Genomic DNA, 25,742 nt, shown 5'->3' with positions numbered 1-25,742 from the left:
CCATCACCCCTGTGTGGCTTCCAGTCCAGCAACGCTTCGATTGAAAAATTCTCATCCTTGTTTTCAAATCCATCCATAGCCTCACCCTTCCCTATCTCTGTAACCGCCTCCAGCTCTACAATCCTCCAAGATCTCTGCATCTTCCAATTTTATCCTCTTGCGCAACCCCGAATTTCATTATTCCACCGTTGGTGGCCGTGTCTTCAGCCGTCTAGGACCTAGGGTCTGGAATTCCCTCTCCGCATCTCTACTTCTCTCTCCTGTAAGTCGCTCCTCAAAATCTGTCTGTTTAACCAAACTTTTGGTCACTGTATTAATTTCTCTTTATGTGACTTGGTGTCATATTTTGTCTGATAATCGCTCTTGTGAAGTACCTTGGCATGTTAAAGGCACTATGTGAATTCAAATTGTTGTTGTAAAGTCGATAAGGACAACGATTCTCTGTTTTAATTATGTTCAAGCGTGCTACAAAGTGAGGTGAATCAGCAATAGTTCCACTGCAAGTTAAATCACGAGCTAAAATAAGAATTGGTCCCAGTTATTCCTCACACGGCGAGGTGCTGATCTCAGCAGTGTTGCCAGGAGCAGGTGCAGAATCGGAGAGACAGTGTGGGAGCACAGCTGACCTTCAGTGCCTCCTGAAGGTTAGTTACTAAAACAGCGAACAAAACTGAAGGTAGATAAGTCACCAGGACCTTATGGCATGCATCCGAGGCTCCAGAAGTGTCATGTATCTAACATTACTGTATATAACTGTATTTTACCATGCTATACATGACGGTAACTGGATATGACCTGTAACAATAAGCATACCTCACCACCAGGGGTGCACTTGCAGGAGACACTCCATACCTGTCCCACTGAGGTATATAAAGGGAGGTCTCAGGCAAGTGCACTGGAGAGCTGGAATTAAAGGTGCAGGTCCTGAGTGACCTTGTCTTCAGCATGTGTCTCATGTGAGTCAGTACATGAGAGTCAGGACTTAACAGTGGCGACGAGTTACGGGATCACAGAATCCACAGAATGGCTACCAACAGCTCAGATGAGAAATACAATGCTGGAGACAATTGGGATGACTTTATAGAAAAGCTCCAGCAAAGCTTTGTGACCAAAGACTGGCTGGGCGACGATAAGGCAGACAAGAGAAGAGCCCATCTCTTGACCAGCTGTGGCTCGAAAACATACACTTTGATGAAAGACCTGCTGGCACCTGAGAAACCAGCAAGCAAGTCGTTTGAGGAGTTGAGCACACTGGTGAGAGACCACCTGAAGCCAGCGAACAGCCTACACATGGCCAGATACAGGTTCTACAACTACAGACGCTGTTTGGGCCAAAGCATACCCGACTTCGTGGCGGAACTTCGGAGGTTGGCTAGTTCATGTGAGTTCCTCGATGAACTAAGGAGAGAAGTACTGAGAGACTTTTTTATTGAAGGAATAGGCCACGCAGGCATATTCCGAAAGCTTATAGAGACTAAGAACTTAACTCTAGAGGCAGCAGCACTAGTCGCACAGACGTTCTTGGCAGGCGAAGAAGAAATGAGGCTGATCTATACTTCGGGTATGACAACCAACGAGGCATCGGAACAAGGGGTTCACATTGTGAAACAAACCGCTACCCCCACACACAGGCAAAGGCAGGAGAGCAGGCCTTCAACAGCAGACAGTGGCGCCAGAAGCCATCAAGGGCCACAGGAACGGCCGATCACACCTCATCAACCCACAATGCTAGCAATCAACAACAGATTGAGAGAAGCTCAAGGGAGATCAGCCAGACGCAGCTCATCCTTCGGAAACAATGGAAGCGGTCAATGCTGGAGATGTGGGGGAAGGCACTCAACCAGGGTGTGTCGATTTCAGCATGCCGTTTGCAGAAACTGCAACTACACAGGGCATCTGGCTCGCATGTGCAGAAAAACAGCAGCTCGGCTGGTAAACGAATCGGAAGGGTCGGAAAGCGGACCAAAAGACGGTTGGAACAGTGCACGGGACACCGAGGTACAGCGGGTTAATACGATCAATGTCCACTGTTCTTACACCAAGATGCCTCCAATTATGATGAGGGTTCTACACAACGAGATACCCGTCAACATGGAACTGGATGCGGGGCCCAGTCAATCCCTCATGAGCGTTCAACAATTTGAACAGCTGTGGCCGCACAAAAGCAACAGACCAAAACTCACAAAGATCGACACAAAACTAAGGACCTATACGAAAGAAATCGTCCCAGTCCTTGGCAGCGCCATGCTCTCAGTCACACACAAAGGGATGGTGAACCGACTTTCCCTGTGGATTGTCCCCAAGGATCTCCCAGCCCTGTTGGGGAGAAGCTGGCTAGCAGAACTTAATTGGAAATGGGATAATGTTCACGCCATGTCGTCAGAGGAACGGACCTCCTGCTCAACAGTTCTAAGCCGTTTTGAATATCTCTTTCAGCCAGTTGTGGGCACCTTCAAAGGGGCTAAAGTTAGAATCTACATCACACAGAATGCCAGACCGGTCCATCACAAGGCTAGAGCTGTGCCTTATGTGATGAGGGAAAAGATTGAAAACGAACTGGACCGGCTTCTGCGGGAAGGCATAATTTCTCCCGTGGAATTCAGCGACTGGGCAAGCCCCATCGTCCCCGTCATGAAGCCTGATGGATCCGTGCGAATCTGTGAGGATTACAAGTCTACCATAAACAGAGTCTTCCTACAGGACCAATACCCGCTGCCCAGAGCGGAGAACCTATTTGCCACATTGGCTGGAGGAAAACTTTTCTCGAAACTTGACCTCACATCTGCGTATATGATGCAAGAACTGACCGAAGAGTCTAAGCTACTCACCACCATCAACACACATCGAGGCCTTTTTGTGTACAATTGATGCCCATTCGGCATCAGGTCGGCAGCTGCTATATTCCAGCGCAACATGGAGAGTCTGCTCAAGTCCATCCCGGGGACGGCTGTGTTTCAAGATGACATACTCATCACAGGCAGGGACACCGACTCTCATCTCCGCAATCTTGAGGAAGTACGAAGTCGATTGGATCGGGTAGGCCTAACAGTTAAGAAATCCAAGTACCTGTTTCTCGCGCCTGAGGTTGAATTTTTGGGCAGAAGGATTGCCGCTGATGGAATCCACCCAACCGAATCCAAAACCGAAGCGATTCGCCTGCCACCCAGGCCCTGGAATGTCTTGGAAATGCGTGCCTTTCTCGGGCTACTCAATTACTTTGGGAATTTTATGCAGAACTTGAGCACATTGCTGGAGCCTCTCCACGTGCTACTCAGAAAGGGGTGCAATTGGTTTTGGGGGGACGCCCAAGAACGCGCCTTCAATAAGGCACGCAACCTTCTATGTTCCAAGAGTGTTTTAGCCTTTTTTGACCCAGATAAAAAGTTAGTCCTTACGTGTGATGCGTCAGCGTATGGGGTCGGGTGCGTTTTACAGCACGTCAATGATGCGGGTAAATTGCAGCCCGTTGCTTATGCCTCCAGGTCACTTTCGCGGGCGGAGCGCGGGTACGGTATGGTTGAGAAGGAGGCGCTCGCGTGCGTGTACGATGTCAAAAAGATGCACCAATACCTTTTCGGGGCCAAGTTTGCGTTAGAAACCGACCACAAACCTCTCACGTCCCTACTATCCGAGTGCAAGGCAATCAACGCCAACGCCTCGGCGCGCATTCAGTGGTGGGCACTCATGCTGGCGGCTTGCGACTACATAATAAGGCACAGACCAGGCACATACAACTGTGCCGACGCGCTTAGCAGGCTACCCCTGGCGACCACAGAAGGATCCGACGAACAGGACTGTGAGATGGTCATGGCAATCAATGCCTTTGAATCCACAGGTTCGCCCATGATGGCTCGCCAAATCAGAGCCTGGACGACCAGCGACCCCACGTTATCTCTAGTTAAAAGATGCATTTTAACCGGTGACTGGGCAGAGGCTCGCGATGCCTGCCCCAAGGAGGTCATAGCCAGATCTCATGTCTAGTGGCCTGGCATTGACGCGGACTTGGAGCTCTGCGTCCGTTGGTGCACCATTTGTGCCCAACTCGGTAATGTCCTCAGGGAGGCCCCCCTAAGCCCCTGGCCCTGGCCCACCAAACCGTGGTCGTGTGTGCATGTGGACTATGCGGGTCCACTCATGGGCAAAATGTTCCTCGTAGTCGTTGATGCATTTTCAAAATGGATCGAGTGCACCATTTTAAACTCGAGCACCACCTCCACCACTGTGGAGAGCCTTAGAACCATGTTTGCAACCATATTGGTCAGTAATGATGGTCTGTGCTTCACCAGCGCAGAATTTCATGATTTTATAGTTGACCATGGTATAAATCACGTGAAGACGGCACCTTTCAAGCCGGCCTCCAATGGCCAGGAGGAGCGAGTAGTGCAGATCATTAAACAAGGCATGCTCAAAATCCAAGGTCCCATGCTGCAGAGCCGCCTGTCGCGACTGCTGCTGGCATACAGATCTCGTCCGCATTCGTTGACTGAGGTTTCCCCCGCACAACTATTGATGAAACGAACCTTAAAGACCAGGCTCTCATTAATTCTCCCAGACATGCATGAAATTGTTGAGACTATGCGTCAAAAGCTAACTGAGTACCATGACCGAAATTCGACGGGGAGGTGGAATGAGATAGGGGACAAAGTGTTTGTGCTAAATTGTGGCCGGGGTCCCAAATGGCTTGCAGGGACAGTAACAGACAAAGAGGAAAACAGGCTACTGGTTGTACAAATGGACAATGGCCAAACCTGCCGGAGGCATGTAGACCAAGTAAAAAGTAGATTCACTGATAACACTTAAGAACCAGAGGCAGACTACAATGTGGAACTCACACCACACCTGGTGGACAGACAGGTGGAACAACCTGAGGAAAGGGCAGTCTCAACAGACAGCCCAGGCGAGATACCAGCAATCACATCGAACGAAACAGACAGCCCAGGCGAGATACCAGCAATCACACCGAACGAAAAACAGGCACCAAGGTAAACAACTGAACCACAACCAAGCCCTCCACGCGAGAGCGCAGACCACCTGAGAGACTGAATCTATAAAGGCAATAAGACCTTGGGGGAGGGTGATGTCATGTATCTCACATTACTGTATATAACTGTATCTTACCATGCTATACATGACTGTAACTTGATATGACCTGTAACAATAAGCATACATTACCACCAGGGGTACACTTGCAGGAGACACTCCATACCTGTCCCACTGAGGTATATAAAGGGAGGTCTCAGGCAAGTGCAGCACTGGAGAGCTGTGAATTAAAGGTGCAGGTCCTGAGTGACCTTGTCTTCAGCATGTGTCTCGTGTGAGTCAGTACATTAGAGTCAGGACTTAACAAGAAGGAAATCAAAGAGGAGATAGCAGAGTCTCAGTGCACAATTTGTAAATCCTCCTTAAATATGCAAATTATTTTGGAAAGTTAGTATGAAGCTCTTGGAACCCATAATTCAACATTAAATTAGTGAGCATCTAGGATCGTCAAGCACAGCAAGTATGGATTTATTAATCGAAAGTCATGTTTAATAAAGTCAAAAGGATTTCACAGAAGTTTATTTAATTTTGTGGCATCTCATGGTGATGCGTAGTGGCTTGGATGGTCTCAGAAATGGCCATTTTAACTACCTCCCGGACTTCTCTAAAATGCTGGTACTGGGGCAACTACTCTGGGCAATTATTGATCACCTGGTAGTGATCAGGGCAATTATTGTCACAGAATGCAACTCTGAGACAGCTTTTATTTCCTATTTTTCTTTGTCTCACGATTAGTAAACCTTTCTGAGATGGTTCTCCGAGGCCTCAGTGAGTTTATTGAATGACGAGCCGAGCTATTCCAACCGGCAAGGTGCCAGAATTGACCCCTGGCCTGTGTTGTGATTGGCTGATCTCAGACATTTGCTGGGGTACAATTCCATGCCTGTGTTTCACTTCCCAGTACTTCACCCAAGTGGCATTTCTGGTGTCAGCCCAGATGGTGAGTGTCGACAAGCTGTACAACCATGGAGGCATTGCAGCCGAACCCAATGCTATCTGCATACTTACCACCCGGTAGTGATCAGGGGAGTAAATCCAGGGTGACTTCACCTTACCCTAGCAATGAATTATACTGACCTACTGCTGCCCTGCCTATTGGCTAACCCCAGAACAAGCCAGAATCAAACCTTTATGATATGCTGATAGGGATAAATGAAGTAGGGTGGGAGGAGGCTTGTGTGGAGCATAAAGACACCGGCATAGACCAGTTGGGCCAAATGGCCTGTTTGGGTGCATTAGATTCAATGAAATTCTATGTAAAACCTGGGCCTATACACAAATAAACTAAGATTATAAATTTTAAGGAACCCTTTTTTTATTCGTTCATGGGATTTGGACGTCGCTGGCAAGGCCAGCATTTATTGCCCATTCCTAATTGCCCCTGAGAAAGTGGTGGTGAGCTGCCTTCTTGAACCGCTGCAGTTCTTGTAGTGAAGGTACTCCCATAGTGCTGTTAGGGAGAGATTTCCAGGATTTTGACCCAGGGACGATGAAGGAACGGTGATATACTTCCAAGGCAGGATAGTTTGTAAATTGGAGGAAAACTTGGGGGTGGCGGTGTTTCCATGCATCTGCTGGCCTTATCCTTCTAGATGGTAGACTTCGTAGCTTTGGGAGGTGCTGAAGAAGCCTTGGCAATTTGCTGCAGTGCATGTTGTAGATGGTACACACTGCAACCATGGTATGCCGGTGGTGGAAGGAGTGAATTTTTAAGGTGGTGGATGGGGCCAATCAAGGGGGGCTGCTTTTTCCTGGATGGTATCGAGCTTCTTGAGTGTTGTTGGAGCTGCACTCATCCAGGCAAGTGGAGAGTGTTCCATCACACTCCTGACTTGTGCTTTGTAGATGATGGAAATGCTTTGGGGAGTTAGGAGGTGAGACACTCGCTGTAGAATACCCAGCCTCTGACCTGCACTTATGGCCACAGTATTTATGTGGCTGGTCCAGCTAAGTTTCTGGTCAATGGTGACCCCCCCAGGATGTTGATGGTGGGGGTGCAGTGATTGTAACACCGTTGAATATCAAAAGGCCGTGGTTAGACTCTCTCTTGTTGGAAATGGTCATTGCCTGGCACTTGTTGTCCAGGTCTTGCTGCACACAGGCATGGACTGCTTTATTACTGGGGAGTTGCGAATGGAATTGAACACTGCAATCATCGGTGAACATCCCAACTTCTGACCTTATGATGGAGGGAAGGTCATTGATGAAGCAGCTGAAGATGAACACTGCCCTGAGTAACTCCTGCAGCGATGTCCTGGGGCTGAGATGTTTGGCCTCCAACAATCACAACCATCATCCTTGGTGCTAGGTATGACTCCAGACAGTGGAGAGTTTTCCCCCTAATTCCCATTGAATTCAATTTTACCTAGGGCTCCTCGTTGCAAAACTTGGTCAGATGCTGCCTTGATGTCAAGGGCAGTCACTCTCACCTCACCTCTGGAATTCCGCTCTTTTGTCCATTTTTGGACCAAGGGTGTAATGCCATAGAGGGAGTGCAACGAAGGTTCATCAGACTGATTCTTAGGATGGGGGTATTGTCCTAGGAGAGATTCGGTCGACTAGGCCTATATTCTCTAGAGTTTAGAAGACTGAGCAATGATCTCATTGGAACATACAAAATTCTCACAGGGCTTGACAGGATAGATGTAGGGAGGATGTTTCCCCTGGCTGGGGAGTCTAGAGCCAGAGGTCACAGTCTCAGAATAAGGGGTCAGCCATTTAGGAGAAATTTCTTCACTCAGAGTGTTATGTATGTAATCCTTGGCAACCTGTATCACACCACCACCAGAGGGCCTACCTATTGGAGTCCCAAGGGATCCCAGCATTCCTTGGGAGCACTGTATATAAGCAGGCCCCCCATGCTGTACCAACACTCAGGAGTTTAATTAAAGGAGCTAATGTCACACTTACTCATTGCATACAGTACTCAGTTTTATCCTTTATTATGAGTGTAACAATTGGTGATGAGGTAACGAACAACCATGCGAAAATGCAAAGAACTGTTGGTATCCTAGAAAAATTCTCAGAAGCGGACGATTGGGAGGCCTTCGTGGAGCGACTCGACCAATACTTCGTGGCCAACGAGCTGGAAGGGGATGAGAACGCTGCCAAACGAAGGGCGATCCTCCTTACCGTCTATGGGGCAACAACCTATGGCCTCATGAAGAATCTTTTAGCTCCGGTGAAACCAACAACTAAATCCTATGAAGAATTGTGTACGCCAGTCTGGGAGCACCTAAATCCGAAGGAAAGCGTTTTGATGGCAAGGTATCGGTTCTACACGTGTCAACAGTCGGAGGGCCAGTAAGTGGCGAGCTACGTCGCCAAAACTAAGGCGCCTTGCAGGACCTTGTGAATTCGCTGAATTCCTTGAACAAATGCTAAGAGACTTTTTTGTGCTTGGCATTGGTCATGGACTGTTGAAAAACCGAATCTGAGCAAAGCCATAATGATAGCCCAGGCATTTATGTCCACCAGCGATAACACCAAACAAATTTCGCAGCATGAAGAGGTTTCGGCTAGTACTGTGCACAAAGTAATGTTGTTTTCAAGCAGGAATGCATATGGCAGAATGTACACGCCGGCTGCTGCATGACCTCAGATGGCCCAGAGTCCGCCATCAATCGTTAACGTGAGGCAGTTAACACCTTTTTAGCGTTTTGGAGGTGATCATCGGGCCCATCGATGCTGCTTCAAACACTATGCATGCAAAGACTGCAGAACAATAGGACACCTCCAGCGAATGTGCAGCTGAGCTGCAAACGCTGCAAACCACCACATTGCAGAGGAAGATCGATTCACTGTGGATCAGGCTGAACCAGAGACTCGAACTGAGGAGGCAGAAGTATATGGGGTACACACCTTCACCACGAAATGTCCACCGATCGTGTTAAAAGTTGAACTAAACGGAATTCCAGTATCCATGGAACTGGACACGGGTGCGAGTCAGTCCATCATGAGCAAAAAGGCCTTCGACAGGTTGTGGAGCAACAAGGCACACAGTCCCAAGCTTAGCCCCATTCACACCAAGCTAAGAACTTGCACCAAAGAGCTGATCCCTGTAATTTGCAGCGCAGCAGTTAAAGTCTCCTATGATGGAGCAGTGCACGAACTCCCACTATGGATCGGCCAGGGATGGCCCCACACAGCTGGCTGGGAAAAATCCGCTGGAACTGGGACAACATCCGAGTGCTTTCGTCCGTCGACGACGCATAATGTGCCCAGGTTCTGAGCAGATTCCCATCGTTGTTCGAGCCAGGTATTGGAAGTTTCTCGGGGGCGAAGGTGCAGATCCACTTGGTTCCCGGTACACGACCCATCCACCACAAGGCATGGGCGGTACTGTAAATGATGCAAGAGAAAGTGGAAATTGAGCTGGACAGGCTGCAGCAAGAAGGCATCATTGCGCCAGTGGAGTTCAACGAGTGGGCCAGTCCGGTACTCAAAGGTGATGGCACAATCAGAATTTGTGGGGACTATAAAGTAACGATTAACTGTTTTTCGCTACAGAACCAATACCTGCTACCCAAGGCAGATGATCTATTTGCGACCCTAGCTGGAGGGAAGACATTCACCAAGTTGGACCCGACCTCGGCCTACATGATGCAGGAGCTGGAGGAATTTTCGAAAGGCCTCACCTGCATCAACACACACAAAGGTCTGTTCATCTATAACAGATGCCTGTTTGGGATTCGTTCGGCCGCGGCATTTTTCCAACGGAACATGGAGAGCCTGCTAAAGTCGGTTCCACGCACTGTGGTTTTCCAGGACGACATTTTGGTTACAGGTCGGGACACCATCGAACACTTGAAGAATCTGGAAGAGGTTCTAAGTCGGCTAGATTGTGTGGGACTCAGGTTGAAACGCTCGAAGTGTGTTTTCCTGGCGCCAGAGGCTGAGTTCTTAGGAAGAAGAATCGCAGCAGATGGCATCAGACCCACCGACGCCAAGAGGAGGCCATCAAGAACACGCCGAGACCATAGAACGTGACGGAGCTGCGGTCGTTCCTGGGACTCCTCAACTATTTTGGTAATTTCCTACCTGGTTTAAGCACCTTGCTAGAACCCCTACATGTGCTACTGCGCAAGGGAGACAACTGGGTATGGGGGGAATGCACAAGAGGCTGCCTTTGAGAAAGCCAGAAATTTGTTGTGTTCAAACAAACTGCTTGTTCTGTATAACACATGTAAACGATTAGTGCTAGCTTGCGATGCGTCGTCATACGGGGTCGGGTGTGTGTTACAACTGGCTAATGAATCGGGAACATTGCAACCGGTCCAGGAGTCTGTCCAAGGCTGAAAGGGCCTACAGCATGATTGAAAAAGAAGCTCTGGTGTGCATTTACGGGTTGAAAAAAATGCACCAGTATCTGTTTGGTCTCAAGTTTGAGCTAGAAACTGACCATAAGCTGATCATATTGCTATTCTCAGAGGGCAAAGGGATTAACACCAATGCCTCTGGCCGCATCCAAAGATAGGCACTCACGCTGTCGGCATACAACTATGTAATCCACCACAGACCAGGCACAGAGAACTGCGCTGATGCTCTCAGTCGGCTACCATTGCCCACCACCGGGGTGGAAATGGCACATCCTGCAGACTTGCTCTTGGTGATGGATGCATTCGAAAATGAAAAGTCACCCGTTACAGCCCTCCAGATCAGGACCTGGACCAGCCAGCATCCTTTACTGTCCCTGGTAAAAAACTGTATCCTCCATGGGAGCTGGTCCAGCGTCCCAGCAGAGATGCAGGAAGTGATTAAGCTGTTCCAGAGGCACAAAGACGAAATGTCCTTACAGGCGGACGGTCTTTTGTGGGGCATGTAAAGTCCTAACTCTGCAGTACAGACTTACACGAGGCACATGCTGAAGTCAAGGTCACTCAGGACCTGCACCTTTATTTCACAGCTCTGGAATGCCTCACTTGCCTGAGACCTGCCTTTATATATCTGTGTGGGACAGGTGTGCAGTGTCTCCTGAAAGTGCACCCCTGGTGGTAAATTATGCTTGTGGTTACAGGTCATATCTAGTTACAGTCATGTATAGCATGGTAAGATACAGTTATATATAGTGATGTGAGATACATGACATCGCCCTCCCCCAAGGTCTTATTGTCTTTATAGATTCAGTCTCTCAGGTGGTCTACGCTCTCGCGTGGAGCGTCTTAGTTGTGGTTCAGTTGTTTGCCTTGGTGCCTGTTTTTCTTTCGGTGTGATTGCTGGTATCTCGCCTGGGCTGTCTGTTTCGTTCAGTATGATTGCTGGTTTCTCGCCTGGACGTCTGTTGAGACTGCCCTTTCCTCAGGTTGTTCCCTCTGTCTGTCCACCAGGTGTGGTGTGAGTTCCACATTGTAGTCTGCCTCTGGTTCTGCGGTGTTGTTGGTGAATCTACTTTTTACTTGGTCTACATACCTCCGGCAGGTTTGGCTATTGTCCATTTGTACCACCAGTAGCCTGTTTCCTTCCTTGCCTGTTACTATCCCTGCAAACCATTTGGGACCCCTGCCATAGTTTAGCACAAACACTTTGTCCCCTATCTCATTCCACCTCCCCGTCGAATTTCGGTCATGGTACTCAGTTAGCTTCCGGCGCTTTGCCTCAACAATTTCATGCATGACTGGGAGGATTAACGAGAGCCTGGTCTTTAAGGTCCGTTTCATCAATATTTGCGCGGGGGGAGCCCCAGTCAACGAATACGGACGAGATTTGTATGCCAGCAGCAGTCGCGACAGGCGGCTCTGCAGCGTGGGACCTTGGATTTTGAGCATGCCTTGTTTAATGATTTGCACTGCTCGCTCCGCCTGGCCATTGGAGGCCGGCTTGAATGGTGCCGTCTTAACGTGATTTATGCCGTGGTCAACTATAAAATCTTGAAATTCTGCGCTGGTGAAGCACGGACCTTTATCACTGACCAATATGTCAGGAATGCCGTGCGTTGCAAACATGGTTCTAAGGCTCTCCACAGTGGTGGAGGTGGTGCTCGAGTTTAAAATGGTGCATTCGATCCACTTTGAAAATGCATCGACGACTACGAGGAACATTTTGTCCATGAATGGGCCCACATAGTCTACATGCACCCGCGACCACGGTTTGGTGAGCCAGGGCCAGGGGCCTCCCTGGGAGCATTACTGAGTTGGGCACAAATGGTGCACCATCGGATGCAGAGCTCCAAGTCCGCATCAATGCCAGGCCACCAGACGTGAGATCTGGCTATGGCCTTCATGTGAACTATCCCTGGGTGATCGCGGTGGAGCTCCCGGAAAAACGCCTCTCTGCCTCGCAAAGGCATGACTATTCGGCTGCCCCACATCAGGCAGTCTGCCTGTAGTGATAGTTCATGCATGCACCGATGGAAAGGTTTGATCTCCTCGGGGCAGGCATCACGAGCCTCTGCCCAGTAACCAGTTAAAACACATCTTTTGACTAAGGATAACGTGGAGTCGCTGGTCGTCCAGGCTCTGATTTGGCGAGCCTTTAAGGGCGAACCTGTGGACTCAAAGGCATTGATTGCCATGACCATCTCACAATCCTGTTCGTCGGACCCTTCCATGGTCGCCAGGGGTAGCCTGCTAAGCGCGTCAGCACAGTTGTCAGTGCCTGGTCTGTGCCTTATTATGTAGTCGTAAGATGCCAGCATGAGTGCCCATCGTTGAATTCGCGCCGAGGCGTGGCGTTTATTGCCTTGCTCTCGGATAGCAGGGACGTGAGGGGTTTGTGGTCGGTTTCTAACGCAAACTTGGCCCCGAAAAGGTATTGGTGCATCTTTTTGACACCGTACATGCACGCGAGCGCCTCCTTCTCAACCATACCGTACCCGCGCTCCGCCCGCGAAAGTGACCTGGAGGCATAAGCAATGGGTTGCAATTTACCCGCACCATTGACATGCTGTAAAACGCACCCGACCCCGTACGCTGACGCATCCCATGTAAGAACTAGCTTTTTACCAGGGTCAAAAAAAGTCAAAACACTGTTGGAACATAGAAGGTTGCGTGCCTTATTAAAAGCGCGTTCTTGGGCGTCCCCCCAAAACCAATCGCACCCCTTTCTGAGTAGCACATGGAGAGGCTCCAGCAGGTGCTCAAGTTCTGCATAAAGTTCCCAAACTAATTGAGTAGCCCGAGAAAGGCGCGCAGTTCCAAGTCATTCCGGGGCCTGGGTGCCAGGCGAATCGCTTCGGTTTTGGATTCGGTTGGGTGGATTCCATCAGCGGCAATCCTTCTGCCCAAAAATTCAACCCGAAAGAGATGTTCAAATCGATTTAGAAGTGTTGAGCGGGAGGTCCGTTCCTCTGACGACATGGTGTGAACATCATCCCATTTCCAATTTAGTTTTGCCAGCCAGCTTCTCCCCAACAGTGCTGGGAGATCTCCGGGGACAATCCACAGGGGAAGTCGGTTCACCATCCCTTTGTGTGTGACTGAGAGCATGGCACTGCCAAGGACTGGGACGATTTCTTTAGTATAGGTCCTTAGTTTGGTGTCGATCTTTGTGAGTTTTGGTCTGTTGCTTTTGTGCGGCCACAGCTGTTCAAATTGTTGGACGCTCATGAGAGATTGACTCGCTCCCGTGTCCAGTTCCACGTTGATGGGCATCCCTTTGAGTAGGACTCTCATCATTATTGGAAGCGTCTTGTTGTAAGAACAGTGGACATTGATCGTGTTGACCCGCTGTACATCGGTGTCCCGGGCACTGTCCCCACCGTCTTCTGGTCCGCTTTCCGACCCTTCCGATTCGTATACCAGCCGAGCTGCTGTTTTTCTGCACATGCAGGCCAGATGCCCTGTATAGTTGCAGTTTCTGCAAATGGCATGCTGAAATCGACATCCCCTTGATGAGTGCCTTCCCCCACATCTCCAGCACAGACCGCTTCCATTGTTTCCGAAGGATGAGCTGCGTCTGGCTGACCTCTCTTGAGCTTCTCTCAGTTTGTAGTTGATTGCTCGCATTGTGGGTTGATGAGGTGTGAACGGCCCTTGATGGCTTGTGGCCCTTGATGGCTTCTGGCACCACTGCCTGCTGTTGAAGGCCTGCTCTCCTGCCTTTGTCTGTGTGTGGGGGTAGCGGCTTGTTTCACGCTGTGAACTCCTTGTTCCGATGTTTCGTTAGTTGTCGTACCCACAGTATAGATCAACCTCATTTCTTCTTCTCCTGCCAAGAACGTCTGTGCGACCAGTGCTGCTGCCTCTAGGGTCAAGTTCTTGGTCTCTATGAGCTTTCAGAATATGCCTGCGTGGCCCATTCCTTCAATAACAAAGTCTCTCAGTACTTCTCTCCTTAGTTCATCGGAGAACTCACATAAACTAGCCAGCCTCCGAAGTTCCGCCACAAAGTCGGGTATGCTCTGGCCCACACAGCGTCTGTAGTTGTAGAACCTGTGTCTGGCCATGTGTAGGCTGTTTGCTGGCTTCAGCTGGTCTCTCACCAGTGTGCTCAACTCTTCAAACGACTTGCTTGCTGGTTTCTCGGGAACCAGCAGGTCCTTCATTAAGGCTTATGTTTTCGAGCCACAGCTGGTCAAGAGATGGGCTCTTCTCTTGTCTGCCTTATCGTCGCCCAACCAATCTTTGGTCACAAAGCTTTGCTGGAGCCTTTCTATAAAGTCCTCCCAATTATCTCCCGCATTGTATTTCTCATCTGAGCCATTGGTAGCCATTCTGTGGATTCTGTGATAACTGTAAAGTCGTGACACTGCAGTACAGACTTATACGAGGCACATGCTGAAGTCAAGGTCACTCAGGACCTACACCTTTATTTCACAGCTCTGGAATGCCTCACTTGCCTGAGACCTCCCTTTATATACCTGTGTGGGACAGGTATGGAGTGTCTCCTGCAAGTGCACCCCTGGTGGTAAAGTATGCTTGTGGTTACAGGTCATATCTAGTTACAGTCATGTGTAGCATGGTAAGATACAGTTATATACAGTGGTGTGAGATACATGACAGGGCAATCGCGTGGTCTTGCCCAAGAAAGGCAGAGAAATGTTCATACGCTACATACACAGTACCCACCCAGGCATAGTAATGATGAAAGCTATAGCCAGATCCCATGTGTGGTGGCCCGGCATCGACTCAGATTTAGAGTCATGTGTGCACCAATGCAGCACTTGCTCTCAACTGAGCAATGCACCCAGAGAGGCACCGCTAAGTTTGTGGTCGTGGCCCTCCAAACCGTGATCTATGATCCACGTTGACTTTGCGGGCCCATTTCTAGGCAAAATGTTCTTGGTTGTTGTGGATGCTTATTCAAAATGGGTTGAATGTGTAATAATGTCGGTAAGCACGTCCACCGCCACCATCGCAAGCCTGCGAGCCATGTTTGCCACACACGGCCTGCCTGATGTCCTTGTCAGCGACAATGGGCCGTGTTTCACCAGTGTTGAATTCAAGGAATTCATGACCCGCATTGGATCAAGCATGTCACATCTGCCATGTTCAAGCCCGCATCCAACGGCCAGGCAGAACGGGCAGTTCAAACCATCATGCAAAGCTTGAAACGTGTGTCAGAAGGCACCCTGCAGACCCGACTGTCCCGAGTGCTGCTCAGCTACCGCACCAGACCCCACTCGTTCACTGGGGTTCCCCAGCCGAGCTGCTCATGAAAAGGGTGCTCAAAACAAGGCTGTCTCTTGTCCACCCTGATCTCCATGATCACGTTGAGGGCAGGCGGCATCGACAAAACCTGTACAATGATCGCGCAAACTTGTCAAGCGATATTGAGGTTGATGACCCTGTATTTGTACTCAATTATGGACATGGACCCAAATGGCTTGCTGACACAGTCATAGCCTAAGAGGGGAGTAGGGTGTTTCAGGTCAAATTGGCCAATGGACTAACATGCAGAAAGCATTTGGACCAAACCAAATTGCGGTTCACTAACAGCTACGAGCAACCCGAAGAGGATACTACCAACTTCGACCCTCCAACATAAGTGGCAACCGACATCACGGTTGACCACGAAGCCGAACTCATCATCCCCAGCAGCCTGGCAAGGCCAGCTGCCCAGCAGCCCAGTGAAGAACGAACCAACTCACCCACACCTGCATTTGTACCGAGACGATCGACAAGCGAGCGAAAAGCCCCAGATCGTCTCACCCTGTAAATAAGTGTACTATTGACTTTGGGAGGGAGTGATGTTATGTATGTAACCCTTGGCATCCCATATCACACCATCACCAGAGGGCCTACCTGTTGGGAGTCCCAAGGGATCCCAGCATCCCTTAGGAGCACTGTATATAAGCAGGCCTCCCACAAGGTACCTGCACTCTGGAGTTTAATTAAAGGAGCTAAAGTCACACTTACTCATTGCATACAGTACTCCGTTTCATCCTTTATTATGAGCGTAACACAGAGGGTGGTGAATCTTTGGAATTCTCCACCCCAGAGGACTATGGCGGCTCAGTGGTTGAGTATATTCAAGACAGAGATCGATAGATTTTTGGATATTAAGGGTATCAAGGGATATGGGGATAGTGCAGGAAAGTGGAGTTGAGGTAGAAGATCAGCCATGATCTTATTGAATGGCGGAGCAGGCTTGAGGGGTCATATGGCCTGCTCCTGCTCCTATTTCTTATGTTCTTATGAGATCTGGAGCTGAGTGGTTCTGATGGATCCGAAACTGAGCATCAGTGAGCAGGTTATTGGTGAGTATGTGCCACTTGATAGCACTGTCGACTACACCTTCCATCATTTTGCTGATGATAATTATTTTGGTGAAAGTCCGTTTATCGTCTTATAAGCAACTAAGTTACTTTTATTCAGCACAAGCAGACTTGTTATTTATGTGTATTTCTTTTGAAGTCACCAGCTTCCACTTTCAGGTTTTTTCAAAATGTCCTGCACCTTCTAGGTATGTTGAAGAACACATTCAAAAGACAGGAGTGGCTATTGAGACACAAGGATTCACTTTCGTCACCAGTGGCCAGAGGCGTGAATACCTCACAGTGAGTATGAGTTGATCATCTTTACTGGTCCATTCGTACAAAGTGCCCGATTCTCCTCGTACAGGTTGGCACATTTGTTGCAAATGTTAGTCATCGCCCATATCCAACACTCTGTTTCTGTCACACTTTTCGCAAAAAGATTAGGTCACGTGATCCAAGTCCCACACTGCTTTCCCAAAACCCTCAAAAAATCCCCCACTTCTTCTCCTGAACAACAATCCCTGCTGAGAATACTTTCGGGTTCATCCCTCAGGTGTTCTTCGTGACCTCATTGACAATGTTGGGGACTCTGACCAATCAGGTTATTTTGTACTTGTTATCTGCTTCCCTTGCTCCTTCCACGGCAGCACTCACTCGTGCTGAGTACCGTTCCACTGACACCAAGTGCCCAAGTGCTCATTCTTTCTCTCTCAACCTGGACAGTGTCTGGGAGCCATTATAAACCTGTGTGGGAGTACCTTCACCACACGGACTGCACCTTGAGAAGGTGCTGACAGCCGAGCCCAATCGTGTCATCACCTGACGCCGCACTGGATGGTATTAATGAACCCTGTCGACTTTCCCAACCCGAATCGGGAGCCAAGAGACCGATCGCAGTGACCTTACTGTCACCCAGCTGGATCAGCTAACTCAGCACAGAGATCAAACCCAGAACTTCCTTTTTTCATTGATTTTCAGGATATGAGTGTCGCTGGCAAGGCCAGCATTTATTGTCCGTTTCTAGTTGCCCTTGAGAAGGTGAGCCTTCCTCATGATCTGCTGCAGGCCGTGTGGTGAAGGTGCTCCCATAGTGCGATTAGGGAGGGAGTTCCAGGATTATGAAGGAACGGTGATATATTCCCAAGTCAGGATGGTGCGTGACTTGGAGGGGACCACTGCTCCCATGCTCCTGCTGCCCTTGATCTTCTAAGTGGTGGAGATCGTGGGTTACTCACTGGATACACCAGTGCTACATGTCTAACCTTTGCCAATGGCAACAAAATAGCAGCTGTGGTCAGTACTATTTATTGATCAGCATCAACCAGCAACATAAAGAGAAGGTCATTTTGATCTTAGTTCTGTTGCCATGGCATTGGCTGACTAATATTGCTCTCTGCAGAGTAGAAACCAGACGATTCCAGCAAAGTGATAATCGGGCTTTGTTTTTTTGTGTAAGACATTATTACTGATAAAAGCTTACATTTACCATCTTCCAGTGCTTATGTAAACTCAGAAAATTAGAATGTAGACAGAAAGCAATGGAAAAGGACGTGACACGCTTACTGATGCTGATGCTGTGTCATTTCTTTCACAGATCTGCCCCTGACGTATTTTAGACGTGCCAAACAGTATCTAACCATTTTCCAATTGAACTCATCTGGGTAACTGCTGGCCATTCTTGATATCATTCCAGCACACTGCTGGCTTACGTTCCTCTCACACTGGCTTCCTCACCACTGCGGAATGATCTCACTCCCATTCCCACCCACTCCTGCCTTACTTTGCTGGGCTCCTTGGTTTCAATTTCAAAGACAGAAAGTGCTAAGAAGTGAGAGAGTATGGGGGGTGGGCGAGGCGGGGGAGGGATGAGGGGGGGGGGAGGGGATGAGGGAGGGGTGGGGGAGGGGGGGCACGGGCGGGGAGGAGATGGAGCAACCTGAGATTACGGTACTCCAGTGACTGGAATGGCTTACTGATGCCGTGGCTGCTGAAACTTCCTGTTGCCAGAGTAACAATGCACAGCTTGGTGACATTCGATGTCCCTATTTTAGATGGGCTGCCAGTCTCACTCGTAGGTTCAAGGTAACTAAACAGCATGGGGTAAGAGGCAGGAACAACCAAGCTGGTGTGCCCTTTTATTTTAAACTGTCTTATCTGCCAGCACTGTGAAACTGCACATACATGAGATGAACTTCCACAATGTACAAGGAAGAAGTGAAGCTGATATCAAATGGGCCTAAAAGGGGAAGGTGGAATTTGAGTTGGATTTATATCAAGAGGTGCTGGAAATAGAAGGGGGAAGGGACATTCTAAGAGATGTAAAGCAGGTGGGAGAGGGACCTCAAGAAGACAGAGTTAGGACCATCTTGGAGAGATTGAGAGACAGAAGGAGTTTGGGTGTTCAAGAGAAACGAAGAGAATGCATGTATGTGAGATATAAAGAGCAACACGGGGGGGGGGGGGGCGGGCGGGGGTGTGAGAAATGGGGAAGAGCGTGAGTGAGAGAAGGCTAGAATGTGAGAGAGAGATGGGGAAGAACACGTGTGTGAGAGAAGATCAGAATATGAGAGAGAGATGGGGAAGAGTGTGTGTGAGAGAAGGCTAGAATGTGAGAGAGATGGGGAAGAATGTGTGAGGGGGCCAGAATGTGAGAGAGAGATGGGGAAGTTAATATTACAGTCTGGACTGGTTTAAGATCATTGTCCTTGTCCAGTTTAATTACATTGTGGAAGTTAATCTCGTGTGTGTCCATTTCAGTGTCTGCTGATAAAACAAGAGGCTGCACCTTTGCTGGCGAAGGAGTCGTGCTCTACTTGGGGAATTTTCAGAGCTCTAAGTTTTGAAGGGGCGGGGGTGCGAATGTTTATGGTAAACTATCACTTTTAAAGGAACAGAAACAGGCCATTCAGCCCATCGAGTCACTGCATTTCTCCCTATGAGCCACCTAGTCTAATCCCACTGTACTACAAACTCCACAAATCCTTTCGTAGCCCTGTTTTCCAAACAACTATCTCATTTCCTGAGAACTGCAAACTGCTTCAACAATGGTTTGAATGAAGAGTTTCACATTCTCGTACCCTCTGTGATTTCTTTTCTGACCTCTCCTTTAATTATTTTTTGTGATTGTCATAAATTTATGCCTTTTCCATTTCTATTATAATGTAAACTGTCAGTTTTGCTACATATTATATACTGACTGTATTAGTAAAGACTGACTGTACCTGGAAAGTTACTAGCCATTGCCAGGACAAAGTGAGATAAAACAGGCCCAAGGAACTCCAAAACATGCATTGTTATAAATAACATACACAGGAATGATTTTAAAGCTGTAATCTTTATTTGTGGTTCTGATGACTGTTATAAACTACTCAAGCTTGCTTCATGCTTTACGACTTCATTTAATCCCTCAATTGAATTACAGCCTGTAACTCATTCCCAGTGATCCATTAATCTATATGTAAACTCTCTGACCTTTCCCAGCGGCCAAGTGGGAAAAAACTATAAATCAACATACTTTTAAGCCATTAAAAGTTGTCAGGTCGCAAGTTCGGTTCTCAGCTCTGCACTATTGGCTGATTTCAGCTTAAGGCAGCAATTAAAATGCTGCAGGTTCAGCTGTAATGTCGTTCAATGTTGAACAGCACGCTGACACTCACTGTCAAGCTCACTGATGAAGAATGGTCAGTTGGCTGAGGTATTGAGGGAGGGCCAGTACCCATTGTACTATACCCTCGCAATAGTCAGTGCCGTCAGGAGAAGGGAGAGAACTGAGGGGGAAACAACCTCTCTGAGCCCCTTGACTAGATTCCAGTCTGTAACTCACTCCTGCAGTAGCCAATCAAGGAAGTTGCATTTCTATAGCGCCTTTCACAACCTCAGGTTACATCCAACAAAGTACTTTTGAAGTGTAGTCACTGTTGTATTGCAGGAAACGTGGCAGCCAACTTGCGCACAGCAAGCTCCCACAAACAGCGATCTGATAATGGCCAGATAGTGTGTTTTACTGATGTGGGTTGAGAGATGAATGTTGGCCAGGAATCCCCTGCTCGTCTTCAAAATCGTGTCCTGGGATCTTTGACCTTCACTGAGAGGGCAGACAGAACCTCATCCAAACGATGACACTCTGACAGTGCAGCACTCCCTCAGTACTTTTAATGTATTCATCACATGTTAGGCTGCAACATTCCAGTACAGACTGTACTGAAAACTCTTACGTCAGGCTCTCTCTATGGGAAATACGTTATAAATGCACCAATATTTGGATGCAGTACCAGTTATCTGTATGAGGTGCCTGTGGTGCGGGTTTTCCCATGCTAAATGTCACGTGACGTTAGCTGATTAAACAATAGCTGATTGTCTACCTAGAGTGAATGCTGAAAGGATGAGTCTGTCTGCAGTTGCACGCATTGGCCATTGAGTGTCACTGTGGGGCAGCCTACATTTTTGAGCCAGCAGCCATGTTGATATAGTTAAATAGTAAAGGCTGTAATTAAAATTGAAACTGTTTATAATATTTTTTGCCTCCTGAGAGATTCCCTGGACAGCCTCCTATCTCACCAACCCCATATTTACTTCATTTGCACCTCCTTTATTTTTGTTCCTTGAGAAGGTGGTGGTGAGCCGTGTTCTTGAACCGTTTTCGTGTGGTGAAGGTTCTCCCCCAGTGCTGTCAGGGAGGGAGTTCCAGGATTTTGACCCAGCAACGATGAAGGAACGGCGATATATTTCCAAGTCAGAATGGTGTGTGACTTGGAGGGGAACTTGCAGTTGATGGTGCTCCCATGTACCTGCTGCCCTGGTACTTCTAGGTGGTAGAGGTGGTGGGTTTGGGAGGTACAGGTACAACTTCCCGAATCCGGCATCCTCGAGACCGAGGCCGAGCTGGTTTTTGTGTTTTTCCGGACTTCGGCGGGTGTTTCTGAAGTCCGGAAAGGCCCAAGCCCAGGTTCGGATATTTCCCGATTTCGGAATGCCAGAAGCGCACCCCGAGTCCGGAAATGCGTGGGCCCAGGTTGCGATATTTCTGGGTTTTGGCCGTCATCTTGTAGTTCTTCTCTTCACAGGCCTTGTAGTCCTCGCTTCTTCGCAATGCATGGTAAGCCTCCCTCTCTTGTTTTTGCAACGCAGTACCCTGTAACTGTACTTAATGTGAGCTTCCCGGCCTGTATCTTTTGCTACCATCTTCAAATTTGAAAAGGAATGTACAGTACTCAAAGTATGAAATATAATAAAGGTTTTTATTTGTAAAACAGTAACGTTATGAAATACAGTATAAAACAGTAAATGAAGGCTTTCATATGTTAAACAGAGTAAAAGTAAACAGATGCAGTTACAATTGGCTGAAGGTTGTGCTTGAGGTAGAGGGCTCAGCTATGATGTCTGGGGCTGATGATGGGTCAGCAATAGGATTATCGAATGTGGAAATTACTGGTGTAGTTGTACGCTGTAGGTCTTGGGTCTTCTGTTGTGACATCTTTTGAAAGATATTTAATATTGTTGTTTGTTTAAATAATTTGGGCTTTTCTTTGACTAATTTTTCCCGAATTCTGTAGACCTGCAGTATTTCTTCTTCACTTATGAAGCTTCGATGCTCTAAGGCGTTAATTAATTCTTAACAAAGATTGATTGCTTTGTCAATCAGCACTTTTTCGACTCGATCACGGGCATCATCATCATCCTCACTGCTTTCATCCTTTTCTTCTGGATGCAAAACCCTCTGCATGATTTCTTCCTCTGTCTCTGCATGTACAATGGGAGCATCGTTGTCTATGGCCATGACTTCTGCGACATCGTCCTCATTCAATTCCTGCGCAGCTTCGCAAGTCAGCCCTCTTGCATAATCTAAAAGTTGAGCAATCATTGCTTTCTCCCTGGACACACGAAAGCCTTGAAAGTCCTGAGGAGCATCATCAGCCTCATCGCCAGCAAACATAGTTGATGGCCATATGTTATGCCAAGCATTGACCGAGGTGTCTGCAGTTACCAAGTTCCATGCAGCCGCAGCGGCCCATATGGCGTCCTTGATAGAGAAAGCTTTTGAGAATGCTTTTATTCCCATGCCTGTGTTCACAGCATTAAGCAAACACCTCATAAATACGTTTTTGGACAGACACTTCAACGATCTCAAAATTCCTTGGTCCACTGGCTGTATCAGTGATGTAATATTTGGAGGTAAGTAGATTCCATGGACATTATCCTTTACCAGAAGCTCAGCATCGGGATGTGCAGAGCAATTGTCAGCAGCAAGTATATTTTGCAGTTTTCCCCCAGACCAGCTTCCGTGCAATGAGCACGCACCTGAGGGACAAAACTCTTCTCAAACCAGTTCAGAAAGTTTACCCTGGTTACCCATGCTTTCTTATTGGCATAATAATGCACTGGCAATACTCTCAAATCCTTGAAACATCTTGGACGCTGGCTTCTCCCAATGACCATAAGCTTACACTTATGTGCCCCAGCTGCATTTGCAGCAGGAAGCACAGTAAACCTATCCTTGGCGTCTTTTAAACCTGCTGGCTGCGTTTCTTCTGCTGCTACTAATGTCTTTCGCGGTACGTAGTGCCAAAACAGTGCTGTCTCGTCAGCATTGTACATTTGCCCAGGTGAAAGGTTTTCATCAGCAATTAGTTTGATCAACTCATCAATATAATTTTCAGCTGCCTCATGGTCTGCTGAGGCTTTCTCACCACATACTTTCAGTTGCCCGATGCCATGGCTAGCCAACCAGTAGAGTACTCGCATGGAGATTCAATCCCCAGTTGTGCATGGAATATTTTAGCTTATTGCACCATCATTGGGCCAGACAAAGGAACCTTTTCACTTCGCCTCTGTCGCCACCGTTCCATCACTGCTCGATCCACATCATCACATCTCGGTTTATGCATACTTTTTCTCTTACTAATTTCCTTATGAACATCACTTTCCGCATAAAACTTCATGAGCTGTTCTTTCTGTTTTCTGATATCATAGATGGTGGAGAATCCAACACCATACTCCTCACAGTCTTCTCACTGAAGTACCTCTATCTAATTTCTGAAGTAACTTCACTTTCTTGGCAATTGAAAGTGAACTATGCTTCCTCTTTCCTTTATCTGAACCCATTGGGGTATCTGTTGGCCTTTTTGACATGTTTGCAATGATGCAACACAAATTCACAATCTTTACCTGTGCAGATCTTTAAATCGGGAAAAACACCACAGCGATGGAGTCAGGTTGTGTGGGGTCTGATCATGGGGTGTAGGACGAATTTTTTTTTAAATGCTGAATTTAAAAGTGCATGTACAGTACAGGTGCAGGTAGTATCTTTTATTACAGGTACAGGTGTGCAAACTTAAAATCGCAATCTGCTCGGGTCAGCTACGCTCAGAGTCATGAGGCGTGGTGATCCGATCGTGCGGTTGCTGCTTTGGGAAGCTGCAGTGTGCTGTGCAGAGTTTGATTCTGTCCGGGGACTTGCGCGCGGGAGGAGACTTGCGCGTGGGAGGGGACTTGCGCGCGGGAGCTTGGTTGATTCTGGCTGAAGGGACTTGTGTGCTGTGCAGAGTTGATTCTGGCCGAAGAGACTTGTGTGCTGTGCAGAGTTGCTGCGGACCCAGGAGCAGTGGTGCGGGGACTGTGAAGACCTAGCCTGGAACAGGTGGATTGGCGTTTTTATTCTTGCAATTTTTGTCACTATAGTTGGATTTCATTTTCTAACTTTTCCCTGGCCCTGGCTGGCAGTGGTAACACTTTGGCATGGTGTCCGGATTCCGGAACATCTTGCGGATCCTGGACAACCCTGCCACAGATTGTCCCGGATTCCGGAACACTGGATTTTGGACACTGCACCTGTACTGTCGAAGAAGCCTTGGTGAGTTGTTGCAGTGCATCTTGTAGATGGTACACACTGCAGCCACGGTATGTTGGTGGTGGGGGGGAGTGAATATATAAGGTGGTGGATGGGGTGCCAATCAAGCGGGCTGCTTTGTCCTGGATGGTGTCAAGCTTGCTGAGTGTTGTTGGAGCTGCACTCATCCAGGCAAGTGGAGAGTATTCCATCACTCTCCTGATTTGTGCCTTGTAGATGGTGGAAAGGCTTTGGGGAGTCAGGAGGTGAGAACTTGCCACAGAATACCCAGCCTCTGACCTGACCTTGTAGCCACAGTATTTATGTGGCTGGTCCAGTTATGTTTCTAGTCAATGGTGACCCCCAGGATGTTGATGGTGGGGGATTCGGTGATGGTAATGGCGTTGAATATCAAGGTGTGGTGGTTAGACTCTTTCTTGTTGGAGATGGTCATTGCCTGGCACTTGTGTGGCGCGAATGTTACTTGCCACTTATCAGCCCAAGCCTGAACGTCGTCCAGATCTTGCTGCATGCGGCATGGACTGCTTCATTTTCTGAGGAGTTGCGAATGGAACTGAACACTGTGCAGTCATCAGCAAACATCCCCACTTCTGACCTTATGGTGGAGGGAATGTCATTGATGAAGCAGCTGAAGATGGTTGGGCCTAGGACACTGCCCTGAGGAACTCCTGCAGCGATGACCTGGGGCTGAATTGATTGACCTCCAACCACCACAAGCATCTTCCTTTGTGCTAGGTATGACTCCAGCCAGTGGAGAGTTTTTCCCCTGATTCTCATTTTACTCGGGCTCCTTGATGCCACACTCGGTCAAATGCTGCCTTGATGTCAAGGGCAGTCACTCTCACCTCACCTCTGGAATTCAGCTCTTTTGTCAATGTGTGGACCAAGGCTGTAATGAGGTCTGGAGCCGAGTGGTCCTGGCAGAACCCAAATTGAGCATCAATGGGCACATTATTGGTGAGTAAATGCCACTTGATAGCACTGCCAATGACACCTTCCATCACTTTGCTGATGATTGAGAGTAGACTGATGGGGTGGAAATTGGCCGGATTGGATTTGTCCTGCTTTTTGTGCCCCACCCTCCACAGATCGGTTCCCCTACTTCTCCCCCCACTAAACAGCATGTTTACCCTCTGCTGAGCACCATTATCAGCACTGCCTAAACCCCCCTACTGTGCACCATCTTCCTCCCCACAACAAGCATCATACCTGCTAACCCAC

At 48.2% G+C, this 25,742-nt stretch overlaps 1 protein-coding gene across 3 annotated transcripts in view; it reads left to right on the top strand.

The window, feature by feature from the left end:
- The window catches only part of LOC139268852 (uncharacterized), a 227,658-nt gene that overhangs the window by 40,557 nt on the left and 161,359 nt on the right, over positions 1–25,742 (top strand). For all 3 annotated transcript variants that reach the window (XM_070887620.1, XM_070887619.1, XM_070887621.1), the window contains exon 3: positions 16,882–16,975. In XM_070887620.1, coding sequence (XP_070743721.1) covers positions 16,882–16,975 — 94 coding nt within the window. The remainder of the gene's footprint in view (positions 1–16,881; positions 16,976–25,742) is intronic.

The sequence above is a fragment of the Pristiophorus japonicus genome, chromosome 8 (assembly GCF_044704955.1).
Source record: "Pristiophorus japonicus isolate sPriJap1 chromosome 8, sPriJap1.hap1, whole genome shotgun sequence".
Classification (NCBI taxonomy): Eukaryota; Metazoa; Chordata; class Chondrichthyes; family Pristiophoridae; genus Pristiophorus; species Pristiophorus japonicus.
Note: the sequence above shows the minus strand (reverse complement) of the source record. Positions and strands in the feature narration are given on the sequence as shown.